Source organism: Echeneis naucrates, chromosome 15, assembly GCF_900963305.1.
Source record: "Echeneis naucrates chromosome 15, fEcheNa1.1, whole genome shotgun sequence".
Classification (NCBI taxonomy): domain Eukaryota; kingdom Metazoa; phylum Chordata; class Actinopteri; order Carangiformes; family Echeneidae; genus Echeneis; species Echeneis naucrates.
The window spans coordinates 13,313,065-13,337,715 of NC_042525.1; the positions used below are offsets into that span (position 1 = coordinate 13,313,065).

At 39.9% G+C, this 24,651-nt stretch overlaps 3 protein-coding genes across 4 annotated transcripts; 1 reads left to right on the forward strand and 2 right to left on the reverse strand.

Moving 5' to 3' along the window:
* Window positions 1-117: 117 nt before the first annotated feature.
* il22ra2 (interleukin 22 receptor, alpha 2) lies at window positions 118-7,651 on the reverse strand. The gene is made up of 7 exons (XM_029521113.1): window positions 6,754-7,651; window positions 4,176-4,249; window positions 3,372-3,492; window positions 2,870-3,051; window positions 1,741-1,883; window positions 1,113-1,272; window positions 118-599 (listed from the first exon to the last, which is right to left on the reverse strand). Exons 1-6 carry the CDS (start codon window positions 6,891-6,893, stop codon window positions 1,123-1,125), a joined length of 810 nt encoding a protein of 269 aa, XP_029376973.1. The 5' UTR covers window positions 6,894-7,651; the 3' UTR covers window positions 118-599; window positions 1,113-1,122.
* Window positions 7,652-7,842: 191 nt separating this feature from the next.
* ifngr1l (interferon gamma receptor 1-like) lies at window positions 7,843-18,413 on the reverse strand. Its single transcript, XM_029521112.1, has 7 exons — window positions 18,064-18,413; window positions 11,220-11,337; window positions 10,605-10,786; window positions 10,224-10,405; window positions 9,805-9,976; window positions 8,534-8,643; window positions 7,843-8,393 (listed from the first exon to the last, which is right to left on the reverse strand). Exons 1-7 carry the CDS (start codon window positions 18,122-18,124, stop codon window positions 8,073-8,075), a joined length of 1,146 nt encoding a protein of 381 aa, XP_029376972.1. The 5' UTR covers window positions 18,125-18,413; the 3' UTR covers window positions 7,843-8,072.
* An 829-nt stretch (window positions 18,414-19,242) lies between these two features.
* On the forward strand, window positions 19,243-24,239 carry LOC115055624 (uncharacterized). Of its 2 annotated transcripts, XM_029521563.1 has the most exons (3): window positions 19,265-19,287; window positions 21,506-21,638; window positions 22,085-24,239. In XM_029521563.1, the coding sequence occupies exon 3, from the start codon at window positions 22,134-22,136 to the stop codon at window positions 22,923-22,925; it is 792 nt and encodes a 263-aa protein (XP_029377423.1). In that variant the 5' UTR covers window positions 19,265-19,287; window positions 21,506-21,638; window positions 22,085-22,133; the 3' UTR covers window positions 22,926-24,239. The 2 variants fall into 2 exon arrangements, with proteins under 2 accessions (XP_029377424.1, XP_029377423.1); XM_029521564.1 differs by lacking the exon at window positions 21,506-21,638 and having other exon boundaries at window positions 19,243-19,287.
* The last annotated feature ends 412 nt before the right edge of the window (window positions 24,240-24,651 follow it).

The window sequence follows — 24,651 nt, forward strand, 5'->3', positions numbered from 1 at the left end:
TCCTATTCACTGTTTTATAAATTAAATAAATACAAAAATTGGTCACCGTCATTTATCTTTTCCATTAGAGGTTTTCTAAAAGTAAAGAAGGTTTCACCCAAACCGGAGACAAAATGACTGAGTGTGAAAACGGCCGGTGGCTTTTATTTGTAGTGTGACATACAATACAGATCAGCTGTAGCGCGGCTGAAAAGGAGCTCAGAGAGCATCCTGTAAGCATATACATGCTGCATTTCATCAACAATAATAATCTGCATGTAACACAAAAGGTCTACTCTGGCCATATACCTACACAGACTGTTGGATCTGCAAAATTAAATATGCTGACGAATGGTTCCATCATTCACAAGAAACAAATAGAAATGTAGAGTCCGTCAAGAGAATTGTTGGATATTTACTTCCAGGCTCACTTACTCATGACAGATAACGGTGACAAAAAAATTTTGTGTACACACTTCGCATGTCGAATCCTTAACTATGAGTGATAAAGTGCATCCGTTCCTACTGGTGTGTATGTTTCAGGCTGCAGCCGTCGAGGTAGCGATGGATAGTTCAAACTGATGGATGACAGGCCCACCAGTTCAGAGTATCGTATTCGTCTGCAGCAGAGAGAAGAGCGGGAGCAGAACAGACAAGATTAATGACCCGCACAAAGGAATAACTGTTCCACTGTCGCTGCCGCACACAACATGTATGTGCAGATCTAAAAATAGGGGGGAGGGTGGAGTGAGCGCAGGTAATTACAGTCATTGTGGAGAAACTCCTGCTAAGATTTCTCCTCCAGGAGTTTCATTTTTCCTCCCTCTTTCTGTTAGACCGCCTCGGGTCACTGTTGTGCGACAGCTGATACTTGACTTCTCATTTGGTAACCTTTTGTCAGAGCTGAGAGGTCCCCTTTCACTGAGTGACGACACTGTCCAGCATGGACACAATCGCACAAACTGGACCGGTGAAACATGTTCTCACAGATAAAACACCCTCTGACTGTGTCTTCATAAAAACTCCGCAATGAAAGAGTTTGGTAAAATGTGAGAGCCAGCCTTTAGGAGGAGACACGGCTTTTCCAAATTTCAGTGGTTGTGTCTTTGTGTGTGTGTGTGTGTGAGAGATACCTGTGTGCGATCAGAGTATAGTGACACATTTGAGAATGCTGCGAGCGCTGGTCTTGGCCTGTGAGGCGATCATGGTCTGGGCCTGCAGACAGTACTCGGCTTTGTGGCTCAGCTCCTTCAGACTCAGCCGGTTGGAGCTGTGGTTCATCTCAAACACTTCCTGCTCAGGAGACACACACACACACACACACTCAGCACGTTTATGGATAGACACGTGAAACTTTCTCCACATAACATACTCTTGACATTACAAAAGAAAACTTCATTCTGTTTTTTTTTTTTTTTTTAAAGTTATTTGTTCATTTTCTCTTCCTCTTCCGCTCCTCTTCCTTCTTGTTCTTGTTCTTCTTCCTCTTCTGTTTCGTAATAATGGAGACTGGAATTCAAACATAGTTTCTCATGTACAAACTGTGTGTGAATGTTGTGTCATGTCTTTTGCATCATCTGTGCCGTTTCTCAGATTATTGCAGGCGTTAAATATTCCTTCAGTCCACATATATAATATCTGTGTGTGTATATGAATCCATGTAAACATAAAATTGAAATCGCTGCAGCATACAGTAAATGTGGTCAATATGGCTGTTAAAAACACTTTTTGTGTAGCTCACAACGGAAGAAGTTGACAAACCTCCTCTCCGCTGTTGTGTATGAGGTAGATCTTGTAGAGCAGTTTGCTGTGCATCTTTTGGACCAGCAGCTGAGGGGCCCTCACACGGACCACAATCCTTTGCTCTGTGACGTTCAGTCTCATTACAGGTGGGCTGAGTTTGGCTGCAGAGAGAAGGATCTCATTTATTCATTGTTTTAATCTTTTTTTTTTTTTTTTTTTTCAGAAGATGAAACGCCCAGTGACACACCGGAAGCAGAGTGGGTTTTATAATTGTTCTTGCTTTCATGTACAGCAAAGAACAGATGATGCAAATCCTTAATGTTAATGTTCCTTCGAGCACAGTTTAAACAGCTAATGTTGCTGTTATAGCATTAAGGGCTGGTGCAGCAGGTGGATTCATGGATTTTTCAGGGTGTGCCTTAAGTATGATTTCTTGTTGTGCTTACTGACCTCTGATTTAATTTTATTTGGCACACTCCACTCAAAAATCTGTCAAAATGTTTTAGTGCGACTTTGGTAAGAAACGCAGCCGCTCCTCTTGATGGCTGACACAGAGAGTTGTGTTAACGTTGGTCTTTTGTTGGATTTGGGCTGCAAAGTCAGACAACGTTAGATAACTGATAATGTGGTGCTGGCAACCAGCCACCATCCAACATTTAGTCAGTGTTACCTTACTATAATTAGACGTCAAGCCAACGTGAGGTTTTTAATGTAAACCCAATTTTCAAATCCACATCATAATCCAATTATAATCAAATGTTTGACAACGCTGTTCGAACGTCACACTAACTTCAGGTGCTGCTCTCCAATCAGAAAACAGTGTGCAGTACGCTTAGCTCCGCCTCTTTTTGTAATACCGGTACGCATTGGGCTTAAAAAAAAAAATAAATAAATAACTGAACCGGAAAATGCGAGTGCAGTTTTCTGTATTTGTCAAAACTGAACAATATTCTGAGTTATTGTGAGTGAGTTGAATAAAGTTCAACTTACCTGACTGCTTTGTTTTGCTTTATATGTTCGATCATGCGCCTTATGTATGAAAATAGAGCCGTTCATTGATATTGTGCCTTCTGGTCCGCAAAATACGGTGTATATATAACCGCGACCCGGAAACAGAAAAGGATGGATGTATACTGTAAACACTTACTGTCCCAGCGTGGGCTGAATCTGGGGGAGAGGGCCCAAGCTGATTGGCTGCTGGGTGAGGAGGAAGCGTGCACTCTGGCATAGTACCACTCTCTGAGGTCAGAGGTCACGTTGCTGAGGTCACACTGACGCTTCTGGATCCCCTGACAGCCGTCAGCATCCACCCACTGAGGCTCCCCATAACTGAGGACGACACACACACACACACGGATCATTGTCACACGCCGCGTCTCTCTGGGGGTTGTCTGATCTCTTTTGCAGTGCAGCAGCATTCGTCATTGTGTTATTGTATGAGTAAAACAGCAGTGTTCTTTTACTGAAGTACACAATAGCTCCACAGTCCCATATATATGTATATTTTATTACTTAACTGTAATTCCTGCCTCATAAACATGGAAGTCACAAACATTGTTCTTTTACCTTCTGCTGGCTACCTATAAAATATAAATCCATCCAGTTATTGATTCTATATTTGGTGTGTATGTCTGAGTGTGTAATCTCACATCTTCCACTGGACGTAGTAGTGCACTGAGGTCTTGTTGGTTGACGGAGTCCAATGCAGAATGTTTTTATAGTCCAAAGATTCAAACCTCACCTGGGCAGGCGGAGCAAGCATCCTTGGCACTGAGGAAGTTATTAATTATGTCCTTTAGTGGTTGAAGAAGTGATAAAATAACGACAACATAGCAAATAGTGGTCAGTCACAATGAATCTGATTTCACTTGCATCCATTCAAATCAGGCTTCTGCTTTTTATATGTATAAAAAGCAAAAACTTTGTCGATTTAACAATAGGCCTTAATGCTGTGTCGTATTTTGCCTGTGGGATCAGATAAAATATGATGCACCGAAGACACTGCACCTCTTCTCCTGCAAGCACACGGTTCGTTTTTTTTTTTTTCCCCCCCCCAAACCCGCTGCTTCACTCATGTTTCTCTCTTTACAGCTGACCGTGGCTCATTCTCAAGTCCTACTTTTGGTCAAATTTTAACTCCTCTCTTCACACAAACAATTCTTTTTCTTCTTTTGTTGGCTATTGGTGTTTTTATTTGTGTCTTCAGGCAAAGAAATGAATCTTACACATTAGCCTTCTTAATTAATGTTAAGTTAGATATTGTGATAATGAGACTGACTTGTTGCTCTTATTCTGTATCCTCGAAATGAAATTTAACACATCATGACATGAACAACACAAAACGTTCACATGAAGTACACACTCACAGTGTGTGTAGACTTTCAATCCAACTCGTTGTGACACACCGCGGAATCAATCCAACTCGTAAGTCTTAAAAGAGGAGTGAGTCTTACCTCGTGCTGTGACACAGATGCCCAGGTGTCCCAGCAGCGCGGTTCCCAGCAGCAGGCGGTTCATGGTGTTGATGCTGTAGGTGGACAAGACACACAAACAGACACACACAGAGCGACAATGGACTGATGCTGGAAAGCAACACCACAGCCTTTAATAAGATTTCAGGTTCCTCTTTTTTAAATTCCACTCCATTCCATTTATGGCATAGAGGTCACGGAGGGAACGTTACATGACTCGACACAGTGATAGTGTTTCTTTACAGAAGTACATTTTGTGCACTTTGTACACATTTCAAAACACACATGGATAATTTTACTAGCATCTGTGCAGAAGTTCTGACTGAGATCCACGTTGGCATCGAATATCAAACACCTGATGACGCAACCACTGACTGAAGACGAACAATGTAGACTTCACCTCCCTAGATCGATTTCAAGTTGTTTTTAGTCGGAGGGGGAAAAAAAAAAAAAAAAAAAAAAGTCCTAAGCAGTCTTGTTCCCAACAGTCTCACGGTACGAACACGCTCCAGGCAAGCAACACAATGTCATACACTGAAACATCTAAACGTGTGAGTCAAACAGGTGACTATTCATCGTTGGACACAGTGGACGTTCACTGTTTTTTGGACATGAAAGCTTAAAGAAACGTTCAGCAGCAGGATCCCGAACCTCCACTCATCTGAGTGTGTGCAATTCCAAAATAGGTAATGTTTCGTTTGTTTGTGAGTGAGAGAATTAGCCAAAAAGCTGTGTTTTTCACCAGACTGTTTGGGGGTGGAGGCCGGGGAACTGCTTTAACTTAGCTGCGCCTCCACTCACAGCTGCGGAGCCATGAGTTTTTATTTCATTTTCCATTTTGACACTAGTTTGTCAATTTCTGGAATTTTCAGATCAGTCCAATTTAGGGTGTTGACCTCCAAGAGCTTGTACAATTTTGTGCAAATACTAATCTGGATCTGACGGAGGACTGTTTGGGGCTGCAGAGACTTGACAGTAATGGACAGAGTGCCCATTCACTTCACACTTGAGATGAAAACATTTTCTGCCAAACCTTCCTGAAATTAATTGTGTGGGTGGCGCATCTCTTTAAACAGCTTTGTCCTTTGAGCGTTAGAAGAAGTGTCCGCATGTCCTACTTCAGATTGACACAGACAAAAGTGTGTGTTACTGGAACTAGCTCCTGTTAGAGATGACTGTCTACTGTTCAGTTTACTGGAAATCAGTTTCAGCACCAGCTTACAGGAAGCAGACTGCATAATGCTGACAATAATGGATAAGGGTAAGAAAATAACATCATTCCAGTTGCACTGCAGTTTGTCAACCATTCAGCTGCTTTAATTACATTTTTTATAACAAATGAACGGCTATCGTTGTTTGTCAAGGTATTTCAGTGAAAGATTGCAACACAGCAGCGACTTTTAGATCCTGGTGCTCATTTGGGTGAGCTCAGCTCCTGTGTGGGTGCTCTGAAGTTTCAACACATTTTTAAACATGAGAGGATTATGACCCGTTTATGTTATGTAGGTATTTCAGTTTATATGGGTTTCTAACACCCTCAACAAAAATTAGAAAGAAATCTATTTAAAGGCAAAATTTGTGTCAGAGAGGTGTCAGCAGTTCAGGGGTCCTATAGTGAAGTCTGTTATCTTCCTCCTCACACACACAGTAAAGAGAGGAAACATAACCAACAGACATTTGTGTAAACAAACACAAAAGTGGTCTTCCTCGCTCAAATGACTGGTCTAAGAGGAAGAAACATAGATTGCTCAAATGTCATGAAATAACATGACATGTGTGCTTCTTCCCTCACATAGAAATTCTACGTGACACAACATAATGGAGAGATTTAAATAGGCCACCGGTAATAACCCAGCTGAAATACCAACTTCCCTTCCTTATTTGGTAGCATTTGACATTAAGTAATTGAAAGAGCACAACACTGAATGTGGGATGCTATTTGGGAAGCAGGATGTTGTTCATGAACTTCAGTTTCACATGATGTTGTTCATTTAAAGTAAATACAGAAAGGGAGTGTGAATATTTTTATTTGAATGGTGTAGTGCTGAAAAAAAAAAAAAAAAAACTGAATAAGAAAAATTAAACAAGCTGCAATTGAGAGGCAGAGAAGTCTTTTAGAAATGAGAGGCACAACATATTCATTTCACATTAAGATAAACAGCCATGATCCTGACGACTAAGCAGTACAGATAATAGATGGACTGAGTTGAAGTAAATACAGTGGTGACCAATAGTTTTTGGTTCCAGTATGTTTCGATTATTTTAGCCAACCAATGATGATGAACTTTTCCTATTTGCTGCACTATGTGTTGACTTAGAAATAAAAGCTACTGATGGCTTTCTGTTTAAAAACAATATCACTTCACTCTTAGTGTCTGAAATGCCGAACATAGTACTGTAGATGAAACACAATACGTATTATTTTTGCATACAATATAGTCAACAAAAAAACTGACTTGAATGCAACAATAAGGCATACAAATTTCAATGCACAATTCATTTTACATATAATCACAGCACTTTATCTCTGCTCATTTCATGAGCATGTGAAGACACTGACCTTCTCATTTTTTCTTTCCCTTGTCTCCTCCTGATCTGCCAGCAGGTGAGGCAAACAATTCCGTACAGCTCCTCTACAGCCACGCTAGGGTTCCTCTTTGCATCTGTATTTCTTTTCTCACAGAGAGCATCACATTTCATCACGTCACATGCATTTCACTTTAAAGTGCTACTGATCTAATTAGACAAGAGTTCATTTAAATCACACAGAAAACACAAATTACACAAAATTTGCAAAAACATTTAAGGCATAAGGAGCCGGCAGTGAAAACGGAATATTCACTACTTAACTTTGGAATTGGTGAATAATGCTTGTATGCACAGAAGAAATGTGAATAGATGTTACATGATAGAATTATAGATTAAGCCCACTTTCTTTGTTAAAAGGTGCACTTGCATGGCGAAAGTTAAAAATTCAGCAGGTCAATCAACAAGCTGCTACTTCAGTTCTCAGTCCGCCCTCCTTGTCTCACTGTGTTTCTCTTACTATACAGCTCACAAAGTTTTCTTTAAAACTAATATGTATTTCCTTTATTTTCCATTTCACCATGCCAGTGCTATTCTGCCTACATCTCAACTCAATGGATGTAGTAATAATAAGTTTGGAAAAGCTAGGATAGTGCAAAAGTGCCTTCCTTTTTTTCCCCCCCTCTTTACAGTTTATTTGCCATTTGTTTTACTCTCACATAAAACAAAAGAACACGATTTGGAGTTGTAGGCTCGGCTGAAGACACTTTCTTGCAAAAAACAAAACAAAGCAAACAAAAACAAAAAATCCCAAAGCAAAACAAAAACAAACACCGATATGTACAAAACTTCGCAAAGTTGCCAAAAATATGTTTGAACCTGAGAATTTGAAGCAGCTGACCAGGACAAAAATGAACAGTCTTCATTTTAAAAGAAGCTTTAAGATCTACCATTATCCAGCTTCTGCACCTGCTGATGGTCATAGGGATTTTCTTTAACAATGCTAAGGTAAACAGAAATGTAACAGTCTACTCAAAGCGCAGTATTGTTTATATTGTGAATAGCTGTTAGCTGTGCATCACATTATTCCCATGCAATTTGACTAATTGATTGTGTTTACAACTTTTTTTTTTTTTTTTTTAATTAATTCATTTCATTTGTGGCTATTGTTTTCTTTTTTGTCCAAGTCTGGTTTATGCGGTTTTAACGTATTATGTAACTGATTTCAGAAGACATCTAAAGAAAAGGTTCCTCTTTAAACCTTTCACTTGGGATTATCCATTAGGACCTCATTTGACCTAACATTCAGTATGTCCAAATTCATAGCCCTCTGCCAGTTACACTTGCCCCGTCTCAAGCATTACGTTTCTCGTAACCAGAGGAGGGATTTTCAGTCTCATCTTCTTCATCTTCTTCCAAGTTGTTGCCTTCCATGTACCCATGCCCATCATTTTCGTGCCCTTCGTCAACCACAATGCTCTCATCTTGTTCCCTGTCTGACACAACAATGGACAGATGGAAGTCAGGCTCAGCCAGGGAAGTGCCAGCAGAAGAGGATTCACTCTCTTCTGAGGATTGAGGGAGCAGAGGCGTGGGTGAGGAAGGCTCTACTGCTGCCACGGTGAACTGATCTTGAAAAGTTTCAGCTCGGTTCCTTGACTTTGTACCAATTACCTTAAAGACAGAGAGACAGATGCATCTTAAATTAGTGTAGAAATGTACAAAATAAAATCTGATTTCAGCATCCTGAATCTTAATAATCAGTACTGAACAAGGCTCAGCATCAAAAATCTGATATGGTTGAGGGAGCATACCAAAGACAGTGGAAACTTGGTTGAGGGTCTGGTCATTTCTTTGTAAAAAAAGATGGCAACAATGACGAATGTTACACAGCTCAACACTCCAATTATAATGTAGATGTAACCTAGACAAAACAAAGTGAATAGATTTAAAAAACAATGAGCTATCTAGCCAGAGCCAGCTGTGGTAGCTGGCTGTCAGTGACAGATTGCAGAACAGTACAGAATACTGGATGGTTGGGGATTTCATTCATTGCATAGCCTGCTATCCTTTGTGGTGAGTTTTCTTCCATCCATCTCAACCTGACAGTAACTGATGCCTCAATTCCCAATTCTTAACCTTTGAAAACTAGATCTTGTCATGTGCTGCACTCATAAAATGTGGTGCAGTGAATGCATGATGTGGTCAATGTAGCTACAGCTGAGCTAAATCAGACACATCTGTTCATCTAGACAGGTGATCCTCACTTTTTTTTTTTTTTCACAAGAGCCACATAGGCAGAGCAAATTCAAGAGGAGAGCCACACTGTTGTTACTCGGAACACCTGATGTTTGACTGCTCATCCCCTCTCCAGCGTCTTCCATGTGGATATTCGTTTGCTGCTTCCTCAGACTCTTTATCCTCACTATTCGTTACAACGCTGTGTGTCTGTCCGCTTGGTTTTTGCCCCCCCTCTTTTTTTTTTTTTAATTAGAAATCGATCAATTTTGCACCCGCATCTCACGCTGGCTAGCGGAGCTACAGTAACGTCACCAAGTGTGGCCGTGTTGTAGACAATGCCGTAAGTGCACTAAGTTGCCAGGTTTGACAGAGAAAGGAGAAGTATAATGCAGATGTTTGTAGTGCAGTGTTCCGTGAATATTTATGTAGCACATTAAAAAATTAAAAAATAAATAAATTATTGGCTGGGATACCATATTGTTATAGGCTACCACACAAGCCACCAATTAAAGCTTGATGAGCCGCGCAGTGAGTATCTCTGACCTAGACCCTCTGGTCACTAGATGAAGCTGTTTACATGAATATCATGAAATGTGTGTGAGCTACACTGTCTTTGCTACATCCATAATGGTGGTTAATATTCTTTCACTACAAGGATTATTTCTGTATTTTTAAAACTGATGCCAAATTCCTGTGTTTTAGGATATAAAAGATTAACAGGGACAAAACTGCTTGGATTCAGATACAGTGTAATCAGAATTCCACCAACCATCACTTCTCAAAAATTACAATATATGTTACTTTTTTTCTTCATAGCAAACAAATACATAATATTGAACTCAACTGTTTGGCATGGGTGGTATTTCTTCTGCTGGCATGGAGCAGTATAACTGTGTGGATTTAACTGCCATTAAATCCACCTCTCCTGTGATGTTCACACAGTGTTTGTTCCAAGAGGGGTTAACTGGGAGCGTTTTCTCACAAATGTCCTCTGAGCACCAGGCATGATGTTCATTCTGTGCACACAAAAAAATTGAGTTACACATTCACATGTTGCAATACAGGCATATACTGTGAAATTCAAAAATAAAAATGCTCCACTGACAAACATTTTATACATTTATCTCTGCCAAGCCAACTATAAACAATATAAATGTTTGACTACATATCCACAAAAGGGAACACAAAAGTCTACAGCTACTTTCCCCTGCAGCTATTGCCTCTTTAATGCCTTAGAGGCTATGAAAAAGTGTGCTTTCTGACCTGGTTGTTGACCACAATTTCATAGTTGAAGCAGTGTTGTGATCTTATGCCCAAACATGTCTTTTTTTGGCTATCTGAAAGGTTTCTCCCTTGCTTGTGATACCGCAAGGGATGGATGAAGCTTAACAGGATTTCGTCATTTGGCTTGTTAGTGACGTTAACTGGTGGGAGGTCCAGAGAACCTGGAAAACAACATGAACATGGCAATATTTTTTTCTTTTCTTTTGGTTGTTGTTTAAAGATTAGCATTGGCAAGTACTGCTCTGCTTTATACTGGCCCCTTTCATTAAATATTGTCTTTATTCAGGAGATTGTTAGTGAATGAACCCGATCTTTAACATTTTTAAGAATAGTCTGGGAAACATTGACATTATTGCTTACATTTCTGAATTGTCTGCATGTCCTGGAAGTAGCTGAAAGAGATCCCATCGGTAGGGGCGGTGATAGACTCATTCTCACCGACTACAGCAGCAACATCAATTAAATAGGAGGAAAATGGATCAGAAAGAAATGACAGATCAGCTTGTAGAGTTGGTGGCTCCACCCAAAGCACTTGATGTTCACTGGAGAAAAAAATGAGATGTAATGAAAAGCCAAATACGATTTTGTGTATTATACCAATTTGTCACAAATAAGTCTAAGTCTTACAGACTGGGGCTTTAATAAAAAAAATCTCAGTTGCATGATAAATTATTATTCACAGCAAACTAAGAATTTGTAGAGCTAAACGCTGACTACTTCTAAGCATAACCAGCATTACCAGTATTGCTTGTGCAGCACTGGTAATGCTGGTATTACATTTACCAAATTAGTAACTCAAATATTTCAGAATGCAGTGTTACAACACAATATAGTGTAGCATACATATTGTCCAAGAGCATGCTGGTAATCAACACAAAGTGTATAGTTTAACAGAGATAGTCAATAAAGATACTGTTATAAAATGAGAAACAAAGATATTTGGACGGTAAAGGGTAAGAGGAAATGAAAACTAACCTGTCATAAGGTCTGATATTGACTTTGAATTTAATTCCAGGCAGGAGTATGCCATAATCCCACTTCAGGATATTGTGCAGGTTATGGCATTGCAGGGAGACGTTGGTCGGCGGCTCCACTGTGGAAACGCACACAAGTGTTAAGACTGCAGATGTTTTGAGCCCTAATAAGTTAAGAGTAAGCTTCTCGAAACACCAAACAAAAAACATTTAATTAATATCAGACTGCCAAATTGTTCTGCTGTATGTGACTCCTGGAAGTCAAACAGCAAAATACTAGTGGGGACCAAAAACATAATGAAGGCTGACAGAGTCTGTAAGAGTAAGGCTCAGCCACTAGAGAGCACAATACATTTAAATGTGTTACATTTCATGGGCCAGTGCTTTCCCACCCATGGGGACGCAACAATAACATAAAAATCACTCTTCCAAAAGCATACAAATAATGACAGAAATACGTTTCTGAACAGGGGTGGGGGTGGAGAGATGATGGATGTAAATGCTGCTTTAGTCCATGTGAAGCATTTTCCAAATGTAATCTACCAGAAAATGGATTGAATCGATTGTCATTTCTGGCACACACTCAAAACTGAGAAGCCTACGCCTACTTCCTCATACCAAAAGCACAAAAATAGTTATTCTTATATTAGTGCTGTTCAGCAGCAGATCAGATAAACACTGCTTTCATGTATTCTCGCTACTTCTTTCATGTGCATGTTTACACATGCCTGACCTTCATACCTTTCTTACAGGAAGCAGGCCTGCTTCATTTAGTGGAAGTTAACTGTGTCCACACACGACAAACACACGCCAGAGATTTCTCAGCAGGCAAACAATGAGGGTAAAAAAAGCATCTGGGGTGTCAGGTGAGGTGAAATTACACTTTGTACTGATGTGGCATCTTGATAATTTATTGAACACACTCTTATGTTTCAGGCACCAATAGTATCACACAACCTATAAAAAAAATCCATACATTTCACTTTCATTTCAGGTGTCACGTGCCTTTGATAGATGACACTACGCCCACGCAAACACAAAAGTTCAAAAACACACGGAGGTGAGGGGAGGGGAAGACAAATCTCAGATGGCTGTGTATGTAGCCTACTGTAAAAGTGATAACCGCAACAGTCAAGTTGGTTGTTGAGGGCTGTCACCACAAGGCAGCTTCAGGCAAACAGTCTCACACACTTAAACCACACTATTTAAATGTTTCCAAATGTTTGTTTAAAAGCTTCACAGATAATCTTGGTAACCTGAAAAAAAATGTAGTCTCATATCTGGATAGTTATGCTTTTCCCATGCTGTAAGAGAGAAAACGTTTGCACCCCACCCCTCGATACACAGACAAAGGTTTCATTTTTAAAATCCATGTGTATTTTACACATTCTAATTAATACAAACGTCTGCTTTTTTAAACAAATAAATGTAATCTGCAATAAACTGCAGGTCACAATAAACTACAACCTCATTTGGAATAAAAATTAAATAATAAAATACCAAAACCAAATGTTAGATCCATACCAGTGTCATTAGTCAGCTCCACTTTAGTGAATCCTAGACCAGAGCTTATTCTGGAGGGAGGTAAGGGAGCACCAGTTCTTTCCATCACAGTTTAGTTCAGAAAGTCAGGTGAGATGTGTGAAACCAAAATATTAGGCTACATTAGCTCCTTGACTTTGTTTTACATTGTTGAGGCATTTGCATCAACATAAAAGGTGAGAAAGTTACATTTTGGACATGCCCCCGGCTGATGAAAAAGAACACAGTGAAGACTTCTACTTGGATGAAGTAGGTTGTTACTGTCACGTCTCAAAGATGGAGAACAGAAGCAACAGGAAGAGAAGTGGCTGCTTTATGCCTGCGATGCAAAACTATCAGTCACTCAGGAAGAGACAGCAGATGCTATCAACTTGAAAAGAAGGTCACTGGTAAATGACATGCCTAAGCGCTGCTGCAAACTGTTCCATCAAGCCCTTAAGACCGGATGCAACATATGAATGTATAATACGACAGATGCAGGTGTCTGGACTAACAGTCATTTTGCACAAAAACTTTACCACGGGAATGAGATGAGACAACGTGATGTGCAACAAAGCAATTCTGTACATAAATGGCAGCATGCCAGGTGAAAGAATGGTAGATTTACACCATCCAGCATTTCAGCGTCTCTTGATGTAGTGTCTGGTATTAATGAAGTGGAAATGAAAACCACACATGGATTGACAGGCACTTAACACGCTTCTGAAAAGTGTTGAAAACGGCTTCTTTCTAGGACCATGCAATTTCCGACATTTTCCAGCAATGTCTGCACCTCATAATGAGAAAAGACTTTACAGAAAATATGCAACACAAAGCACGTCGGGGGGAGGGGCACACCCAAAATTGAAACACATACAGGATCACCCTGTAACATCAGTGCACACCCACACAGAAAAATTACAAAAGCAGGAAGGAGACCAAGCAATAACAAACCAGCCGTAATGTGGGGACTTCAACTAGTTGCTATTCTCAAGACCTCAGGAATTTTACAGCAACTAAAAGCTACTTCAGTTCCTGTATTCCCCTTTATAGATGAGCAATGGCAAGGATCAGGGATCTGTATCACAAAGCCAGATTTCATCTTAGTGAGGCAACTTCTGGGTTAACCCTAAACTTTCAGTATCATGAAGTTATCTTCATTATATTCTGAAACTATTATTTGATACTCATCAAGACAATTTTTTTTTAGTTCAGTGGAGGGCTGCTGGGTGATGGGGGACATGCATACCATCCGTATTTGATGACCCCTATCCTGACCCTGGTTATATTATAGTAGAACCACTGACCACTTAGAACCATATTCATTTATTTGTTTGTTTTTTTGCTCCATGGGAGTTGTAACTGAAATAATGAGGTTCAAATAGTAAAATAAGCAGTAAGGGGGGGAAAAAAAAACATTAATTTATGGGGAACATACATTACAATGTGGTGCAGAACTAATATTATAATCCCAGTAAATTACGCATTGACAGAGTTGCTTATTTTTCCCCAGCATTCTTTGCTGCATCCTTCTACTGCGACTGTGCTACTTTTTTCTTGAATAATGGATTTGTACTCCTGGTATTTTTTTTATTTTTTTTTATGTATATCACACTTCACTCCTCCATCGTGAAATATGCTGCTCCCCTTTTATGTGAACGCACATTGATCTAGATGGGAAAATGTCTGGGTTCACTTAGCGAGTTGATATCCGGCTTCGAGATATTGATTATCCGGACTGCAGATGTAAGTTAAACTGGATAATGAAGAGAGATCCGGGGTATGTTAACCCAGCTCTGTGATGCAGGCCCCAGATTGAGCTGGTTGGGACCAGGTCCAGATGCTGAGAATCATTAGATGCTGATCTTTCTGCTTTACCCGACGCAGTACACACAGTGAGATGAGACAAGAGGCAGTCAGTGAGGAAAAAGGAAAGAAAGAAAAGGAGATATTCATGCTGCTCATCTAATACATTGACACTGTTTAAGTTATCTTGTTTATTATGTTATAAAAATAAACAGACAGTTACTGAGGCTGGTGTTTGTTTATTGCTGTGTCGCGCTGAAGATCAAATCAAAGCTACTGAGTGACACGTTTCTTCGAAGACTAAATGAAAGCAAAGCTAAAGTGAAGCTGTCAGTTTTGTTGGAAAGCCCCTTGAGCCACAAGTTGCATGACACTACTATACTAAACCATCACAACTGTGCACAGGGCAACTGAAAATGATTACACATTTGATTACCTCCAGTATCTCATCACCTTGTCAGTCACTATACAATGAAATTTACACATCAACTTTATGTTTGAAATTAATTTCCACGGTTTTTGACAAGCTGCCAGCAGCTTTCAATGTTTGAAACATGACGAGCATTTTAAAAGGTGTAAATCGGGTGACATTTTTGTTATTAGGCTGGCTTCTTGTATTCAGTCAGTGACCCTCTGAGAATGATCTAGTACTGACCCATACATGTGTTCAGGACCGAAGTCTTATTGTTTGAATTTGGGCCACATTTGACATTGAATGCTGGAGTCATTTAGATGAAAAGTGCAAGGCCTTGAAAGGACATAAATTGGACCAAACTACACAGATTAATCATCTTGGCTGAAATACTGTTGCCATTTGGTTAGTTGGGGTACAATCCAATCCCTAAAGGAATAATAATAATAATAATAATAATAATAATAATAATAATAACAACAACTTATTATAACTGTATAACTGGTACAGATACAATGGAAGTCTTGCACTGTTGTTCGGGCCCTAATCAGGCACGAATGACGATCAATAATTATGAAAATTCTGATCCATCGTGATCCATCCAAACATCCATATTTGTCCCATCCCTACATGAGTCAGGATGACTACCTGATTCTGACTCATAGCAAACCAAAAAAAAAAAAAAATTCATCTCGGATCATCTCTATGAGAGGGACAGAATGAAAATGATCCTGCAGATCTGAGCTCCCTGATCAGCTGTGACGCTTTGGTGAGCGCTGACAGTTTTCATTATTGTCACTGTCATTTTTTTTTTTTTTTATTGTTGTTTTTTGCACTAACAGAAAGAAAAAAAGAAAAAAAAAAAGGTGTGTCATGCTGGCGTAATTCTGCATTTACCTTGGAAAATCAATCCTCTTTAGACTATTTCATACGTTTACCCTGTAATGTGCACACAGAAAAGAGCAATATTATTTCTGTTGTGGCTAAATCAGCAAGAATTTAAACAAAATGAATCAATATCAGCATTGACATTGGAAGATCAGGAATCACAACTAGATCTCCATCACAATACAGCAGACATACAAAACAGGGGTTCATTTTGTTCACAAACCTTTGGCTCAGTACAGACACGGGCTATAAACAGGATTTTAACCAGGCAAATTTAATTCCGGTCAGTGATTGAGGGACTTCTGCATCTCAATAAGGGAATGTCAGTCACCAGTGGCTTAAAATGAGAAGCTTTGCTCATGAGAAAGACAGTGTACAAAAAATCTGCGTAATGAGAGTTTGAAGTCAGTTGGAACTGCTGCACACAAAATTAGAGTACAGTACAAGTACCAGTGACTTTTGGAGCACCTATATTCTTGCTGATACAGATCAGAAAGAAAAAAATAATCAAATAAATGCTTGGTTTTGCCCATATCCAGGGCCTTAGCATCATTTGAGACATCAACATCAGATGAAACCAACAGCAAGGATTTCAATTCCGCTGATAAATTTCACTTCATGTGGGGGGGAATGCACATGACCACTGCTATGGGAAATGGGAAAATGCTTTTGCTGCTGAGATTGCATCTTTAATGGTACCTCACCATTGGTACACTCCATTAAAAAGAGGCTAAACTGCAGCAGAAAAACTCAAAAAAAAAAAAAAAAAAAACGCACATGAAGAAACGGTTTATATATTTCAACAGATCAATATTGCAATAAGAGTCTTCATTGTGACAGATAACAGGTGACCATCTATCATCTTAATTACCTGTTTATAAAAACAGATAAAGATTTTTCTTTAGATGTGTTTTTAAAGATTATTATTCTGCAATGTCAGTGACAGATGAATCAGTTCACAGTGTCAGCATGAACATACAGATACTGACAGAATCAAAGCTGTCTATTCTGTTTTCCCAATCCGCTCATTTTTACTTTTACCCATGCAATCTTCAATTTGAAGCTCTTTCATTTGATCTACCTTTTGAAAAGCCCTTACTGACAAAAATGTGCTGCTGCTTTTTGTGGTTTTGAGAAGTCTGACTCAAGCATTTGTGTACCCACACCCTTTTTCATACGCAAGTCTGCTTGCAAACTATGGCACAATCAACAGGTCTGGGCTAACAGTGAAAACTACAAAGAGGAAGTAAAGAAACGGAACAAGAATCTCCAGTCAGTCAGTCAGTCAGTCAAGACACTTAATGTAAGCTGACAAGTCCATTTAATTAATATACATAATTGCAATATCCACAAGTTCATTTAAATTATGGGGTCAAATATTCCCAAGGTATAAAGTTGTTTATGAGACAGCTCAACTAACATTTAATCTGCACTACTCCATATCTGTCAAATTGAATTGACTACAATGTGCTCATACTCAGACAGTACAGCATCTATGGCCAACTGCCCCAATCTATTATAAATTAAAGAACATTTATTTATAAAAGGTGCCAATTCATAAAGCAGTTACATAAAGGAACTTAACATAGAAAAAACCTCCTTTCAGAGGCAGAAAACTCGAGCAGAACCGGGCTCAGGGAGGGCAGCCATCTGCCTCTACTAACAGATAATACAAAAAAAGAGCAAATCAAAGAAGGGAGAAGATAAAGCCAATAGAGAACATTATGATAAACCAAATAATTTGTGGATCAAATGACAAATGAAAAAAACACACAAACCATAGTTTCCTACACAAATTACAGCCATTCCCTGTTTACTGAGGATCTGGTGCAGTGGCCCCTGGACCACCTGAGTCATCGGCCAGCAGTGACCCCATGGTTGGTCAATAAATGAGCTTTAATACTGAGGGGCTAGTAAATGCAAACTCAGACTTTACTAAAAGCAAACAGGCCCAACAAAAGTTTTAGTTTAACTTCTCAAAACCTTACACAACCCTACACACACACAAACACACCAACGCAACAAAGGGACCAAGGGATGGCCGGAATGGAAGGAGGAAACAGGCCTCTCCATGATGTTTAGCTACACGGCAGCTAGCATGGATCTGTCCCCGCTGACGCCTTCCACACGTTTCCTCAAACCCGCTCCACATTCACAACGTTCACCAAGTAACACAAACAAAACAACTGTTGGTTTGAGCTTCAGTGCCGCTACTCACCGTGGGCCGAGATGACGGCCAAACAGCAGAGGAGGAGGAGAGGAGAGCGGCTCCGGGCCATCGTTTGGTTTTTACGTTTCTTTTCGTCCCCTTCCGAGATGAATTGCTGTTTCCAGACTATAAGGACAGGCCGCCCATGTTGCTACTGCAGGGAAACCGTGAGGACAGCCGGCGTCTGTCTCAGTCTCAGCCTCAGTCTCAGTCTCAGTCTCAGCCTCAGTCTCAGCCTCAGTCTCAGCCTGTCTCAGTCTCAGTCTCAGTCTCTGTCTCAGTCTCAGTCTCAGTCTCTGTCTCAGCCTGTCTTTGTCTCTGTCTCTGTCTCCGCCTGTACCTAACAGCAACTGCACAGAACGCTCCCAAAAAACATGGCGTGATGCCTTCCTGAAGCCTCGGAATTATGACTTACTCAACCAAAAAAAAAAAAAAAAAAAAAACAAAAGGACGCCGTGTGCCACAAAGCGTATTTAATGGCAAAATGTGAGTCTTGAATGAAAGGACTACAATGTTTAATGCTTTTTTTTTTTTTATCATTCAGTAAAAGAAAAGCAAAACTATGATGCAGATAAGGACGGGTCCTACAAATGAGGAGGGGGGGGCGGCAGGTGGCTCCTGTCAGCCTGTGACAGCCTGTGCCGATACAGCTGTCACCCTTCTGTGTGGATTAAAGAAAATAAGAAGTACAATTTGAATTGTCCAACGGTATTTGAATGCAGCACACGATAACTGGAATTCACCAGTTTTTCCTAAGCCTTCAGCCAAGAACACCTCCTGGTCCTGTAAGGAAGATACATAGCAAACTACTGTCTTAACTTCACTCACTTCAATTAATAAAAACATGTTAAACAGTTATTGCTTATGACCTATAGTGAATAAGGACTACTTATGTGTATTTGCACGATTACAATTTACAAATACCTATAGTATGCGTTTGTGTTGTGAATCAGAGCTCTATGGCATCTCTACCAAACAATCTTGTGACAAATATGAAGACGCATGAAATACCCATCTAGATCATTTTTAATCATCTGTAGTTATATTATTGAATAGAATGGACACTCGTATTCGACACTCACTCCTTTCTGATGAAAACAAACATAGAAGAGTTGAAACTGAATTCAGTCTAACACTTCCCCTTCCTGACGTCAGCTGGCTGTATTACTTTTCCTCCCCATCCCAGCCTCACGCTGACGCATTCACATATCAGCTCTTCAGCAATGGCACGAGGTAAGTTGCGGTAGAAATTTGGGAAACTTCTTTTATATCTCCTGATGTGAATGAGAGCGCTATAAATAAATTCCTGTTACTTGTGGGTGTCCTATATGTTAAAGCTAGCCTTCTGTATATTCTCATTTTACATTGCATAGCTCATGCATTCCTCTGACTGTGTTATATAATTCAACTATTCCCGCAAATCTCTTCAGATGAAAATCAGTCAAGATGTACCACAATTAATCACGGCAACTTATGATGGTGAATTGAAACTTAGGGATCCTTTATTTCACTGCAGAAAATGGCTTGTCACCTTGTTTTTAACATCTAATGAGTTTTCCTTAAGGGATGAGACAGAAGTGGCCAGTGCATTCATTTCAATAGAATTTGATTTTCAGAGTTTAAGAGATTCAGCGCAAGCTGTAGCTTTTCTTGATGTTTGAAACCCTGGAAGAAAAAGTTGGCAGTTATTACCACCCTGGAAATGTGGTGATTCATTCTTTGTGGGAAGAAAGTCTGAAAGTCATGCACTAACTTACACACAGACACACACACACACACACACACAGCTTGTATGCCTGTAGGTGACCAAGCACCATCAGTGCTGGAAGAAGTGCTTTTCCGGTTGAATTTTACTTAAATAAAAGCACAAAATAATCAAAATCTACTTAAAATAAAAGTGTGCACTATTCAGTACAGCTCATTTAAAAATGACTGTTTGTTGTTTATTGTTAGTGAATGAGGCATATCTGTACCTGTCCATTTAATGCTACACATGGAAAAAGCAGAGCAAATTTGAACCATCATAAATTCTTTTTGGGGAAAAATCATTCTACCTTTATTATTAATCAGACCTGAACAGTTATTAATTAATTGAAACTGCAGTAGTTGCTACTGAATTGTATGGAATCAGAAGACAATGAAATTAGATTACACATACCTGAAAATAGGACGTAAGCATAGTACCTTAGTAAATGTGCTTTCTACCAGTCAGCAATATGTCATTATTTAGACTGACATTGATGATAGTGAAGCTATAACAAATATTTTGATGAACAATGATGTAATGATATGGGTATAGTTGAGTACAGGCATGAAAAAAAAAAGTAGCTATCTTGAATCTTATGCAATCATTTTCTTCCCACTAACGCCTAATTCTCTGTCAAGTCAAATTATCATGCATCATTTCCAACGCAGCATTGCTTCACATTAGTGGACCAGTTGCATAGGCAGTGAGGTAAGAGGGGAAACTAACAGATATCCATTTAAAACTCACTGATGGTCTTTACAGAGCCAAAATAGATTTACAGCATCCAAGAGAAAATTAGACCAACTCATTGGAATTCCCTGACCTTCCTGAGCTCTCACCTCCGAAATGATCCTTCCTACTGAAAACACGCATCATTAAGAAGTATCAGTATCAGTATGTCATCACAGAATTCACACGGCCTAAAACTGCTGTTATCAGTTTAATCACTCATTTGTGTCATTAAACAATGCTTAAACCTTTTTTGTTTAGTATTGACCTTGAAATGTTAGATATTTCATATTTTATTAGCAAATAATACACAGAAAAGTAGTGAAGGCCGTTGTGCCCCACAGAGCCACTGTTGACTGAGTCTGTGCAAGGATTGTAGGAAATATATCAGGGTGAACTTGGGTTTGACTGAAATAAACTGAAAAAGAACATTACATAAAAAAAGAAGTTTCTTTCATTTGTTTTTTGACATGAAGGCAAAATAGCAAAATAAAAGATGGAAAACCAGATTTTAAACATACTGTGGATAACTCTCTATTTAATGTTTCTCAAGGCCAGAGCAAGAATGTAGCGGTCAGCTCCACTCCAGCTACAAAATGAGGGAAGAAGTCATGTTTCCTCTCTGATAGTATAGCCAAACCAGAAAATCTACCCAGACCATTGTGAAAGCTACAATTTTAAAACAATGTTTTCTCTGGAATCTCAAAGTGATCTCCACTCCACACTTATAATTTTCTGAATGTGTGTGTGTGTGTAATTGAGTGTAGAGCACGATGAACACACCCATTATAGAAATTCCACATACACTCTCTTCACCTCTCGGCATTAGAGACCTACAGGGCAGCCATCCCAGACCATTTCACTCCAATAACCAGTAACAAGAATCTCCTGTATGAAGGTTGCCTTGATCTGAGATGGATGGGTTCTCTGACTTAACATGTGTTTACTCTCATATGAAGTTTTTTTTCCCCTCAGTCATGCTGGCTTCAACATGTGGCTGGAAGACAATCAACAATAATCTCAGATGTCAGGCAAATTTTCCATGCTCTGTGCATTAATGCATGACAACCCACAGCAAGACGGAAAAAATTCACACCCGCTCCCTTGGGTCAGTCACAAGTTGTTGCCTTAAATCACGAACTGAATTAGTGCATTCAGAAAGTATTTTGTCTCTTGTTTTATTCACATTTCTGCTGTAGCCTTGCAATGAAGTCATAATTTCCCCCCATGAATCTCCAGCCAATATCCTGTAATGACCAAGAAAAAAACTAAAAAGGTTTTTTTTTTTTTTTTTTGTAAGTCTTTTAAAAAGTGAATACTGAGTTGTCACAATAAGTTTTCAGACCCTTTGCTATGATCCAGCTGACAATGCAGATCAGAGTAAAAACCAAACGGCAAGGTGGAAGAGGGGAGGATTCTATAATTCCTAAATGGAAGAAGTTTAACTCACAGGACTTGTTCTAGTTGAGGTGACTTAGAAAATGGAGCCTGTTGGTGTTTTACCTTAACATTTGTCATATATCAAATGTATTCTGTCCATTGGCTCATGTTTAGAGACCTGATCACCAATCAACATGCTGCCTGAGACTCTCCTCCAGCAGTGATGCCAGCCTTCGGGCCTCCTGCTTTTCTCCTCTGTGTGCTGCTGTGTGTGTCAGTGGCTCTGCAGCGCTCTGACCTGCGCCTGGCTTATGTGACCCACAACAGCTTTTACTACTACACTTGCAGCCAGGACCCTCAACCCTGCAGTGTCCCATCGCTCACAGACTGCAGATGCAAGGACATCCCGCTATTTACGCTGCATTACCCCCAGTCTCATTCGTCTCCAGTCTTCCGCATGAGGCGTTTAACCGTTTGGTTTACGTCACCACTAAACACTGCACGTCTGCTCAACAACTCTGAGGTGAGGCACCTCACTCTGATCCACTGCGGTCCTGGAGGATCTTCTTCCCCGGAGGCACATTTTGCAGTGCAGCATCTGGAGAGGCTGACGGTTGTCAACCTCCCGCAGAAACCACTTCAGCACTGTCCAGATGCAAATGCAGCCAGGAATACCAACACTGACCTAGGCAATAGCGCTCGCCTAGATGCCAATAATTACAACAAGGACATTGACACATACCTGGACCAGATCAGTGACATGAGAGAGAGAGAATTCTTGGGTTTGTCCCCATCCCAGATCCAAGACATCTTCCTGGGCAGGGAGCTGGGAGCAGCATATCATGAACAGGCTCGGCTGGGCATCATCCACAGCTCCGTACTGCAGTGGGGAGCAATTATCAAAGCATACACAGTCCAAACACACATAGAGAGTGATGGCATGCTTCCATTTCCTGACCTCCACCTGCCAAAATTACCAGAGACATCTGTCATTTATGTCAGCTTTGTGTACTAATACCAAGTAACTCTTTGAATATTTTGAATTCACTTTAAGGATTCTGCCTGTTTATGTTTTGAAAACTAATCCCTTTATCTTCTCAAAGGGTAAGATACAGTGTACCTTAGTTTGCAGCTTAAACTCATTTAAATTTGGGTCAAAAGGTAAATTTCTTCAAGCTGTATTTATGAAGAAAACAACACAAAATCTGCCACATTAAGTGTTATTTTGAAAAAGATGAATCATATACAAACAATGAAAAAGACGGGAAATGGTTTTCAAGGCTTCAGTGACAATTGTTTAACAAATACAGAACTGCACAAATTTTCTACAAGTGGTCTCCTGTTGAAATTGTTCAATGCTCATGAAGAAATGCAGAGTAGGAAATGGAATGTATTTGGGAAATGTTGCAATTATTTTCATATGCAATAGCTTCAATCATTAGTTTCCCAAGAGAAGCTGTTTAGAACAAACTATCAGCAAATCAGAGACTCTGTGGGGCCAAAGCGGCTGACCAACTCCCTCCAGCTCAAGTGCCATGTCTCCAAATGATGTTTACATTGAATTCATGATATAATCCCCTACCAGTGTTTGACTGTTAATTTCTCTATCCACTTTTTATTTATTTTCAACAAAAATAGAAAATTGGAGCTTCCACCATCAGATGTGTCCCAGAACATCTCAGATCCAGCTTTTTATATACACGTGTACATAGCGTCCAATGCATTTGAATAATCAGAGACCTGTCAAAGTCAATTAACTGAAAAAATGTATGACTCGCAGATGTATTTGGTTTCAAATAAGAAAAATAAGTTCTGTAATTTATAAACCATGGGCTGTTCTGACTGGGAGAAACAAGAGGATTTGGCACACATCTTCCTGTAAAGGATGAAAATCCCCCAACTCATTTCTACAGCTGACCTCTGACCCCTGGTCCTAAAGAAAGGGAAAATTGTCTCTCCTCTGGAAAGTCACAGTTCTTTATGCTTGTGAGGAGTTTTCACGCCAGACAAATGTGAAACTGGACCACAAGATGGCGGCAGATACATTAGAGTGAAAGCTCTGAGGAGAGCCAGAGCAGACTGACAGCATCAGGGAAAAGGTTGTGTTTCCCAGCTATTTTTGAAAATGTGAAGAAAACCATTACAGACATTGGTTAACGCCACATTGATCAGCTGTACCCAGACACATATCAGCACTTTAAAGAGCTTATGGACCGTGGGACACAGTTAAATATTGACCTGATATTTATTTGCTGAAGAGAAAATAAATGAGCAATGTCGCCTATTGCATTTGCTCATAGAAAAATAAATGTACTCATTGTGTGCATGATGATGCAGTTACAGTGGCATTTCTAACATGAACTTCCTCTGATGGATTGTACACATTATTAAGTGTAAATGTAACTTTTAAAAATGGGTGCAGTTGATAAGGGCCAAATCAGAAGGGTTAATGTGAAAATTGCATCTTCTTAACATTTTTGGCTTCGTTGCGTTTGCATCACTGGTCATTGGGTAGGAGGGCTGTCAGGGTTACTTAAGGCGCTGCATGCGCACGGTTTGCTTCTTGTTGTTGTTGTCTGCGTGTTTTAGTTGCGCACCTGCTTATTTGCATGATAAACGGTGCCCTCCCCCACCACCGCCCTACTCCGCTCCTATAATGCAAGCTGCGCGTTGATGCCGCACCTGAGAGGGTCAGCATCCACGCACCGGGGGCCATTACGGGCAGAGGAGCGAAGATCAGC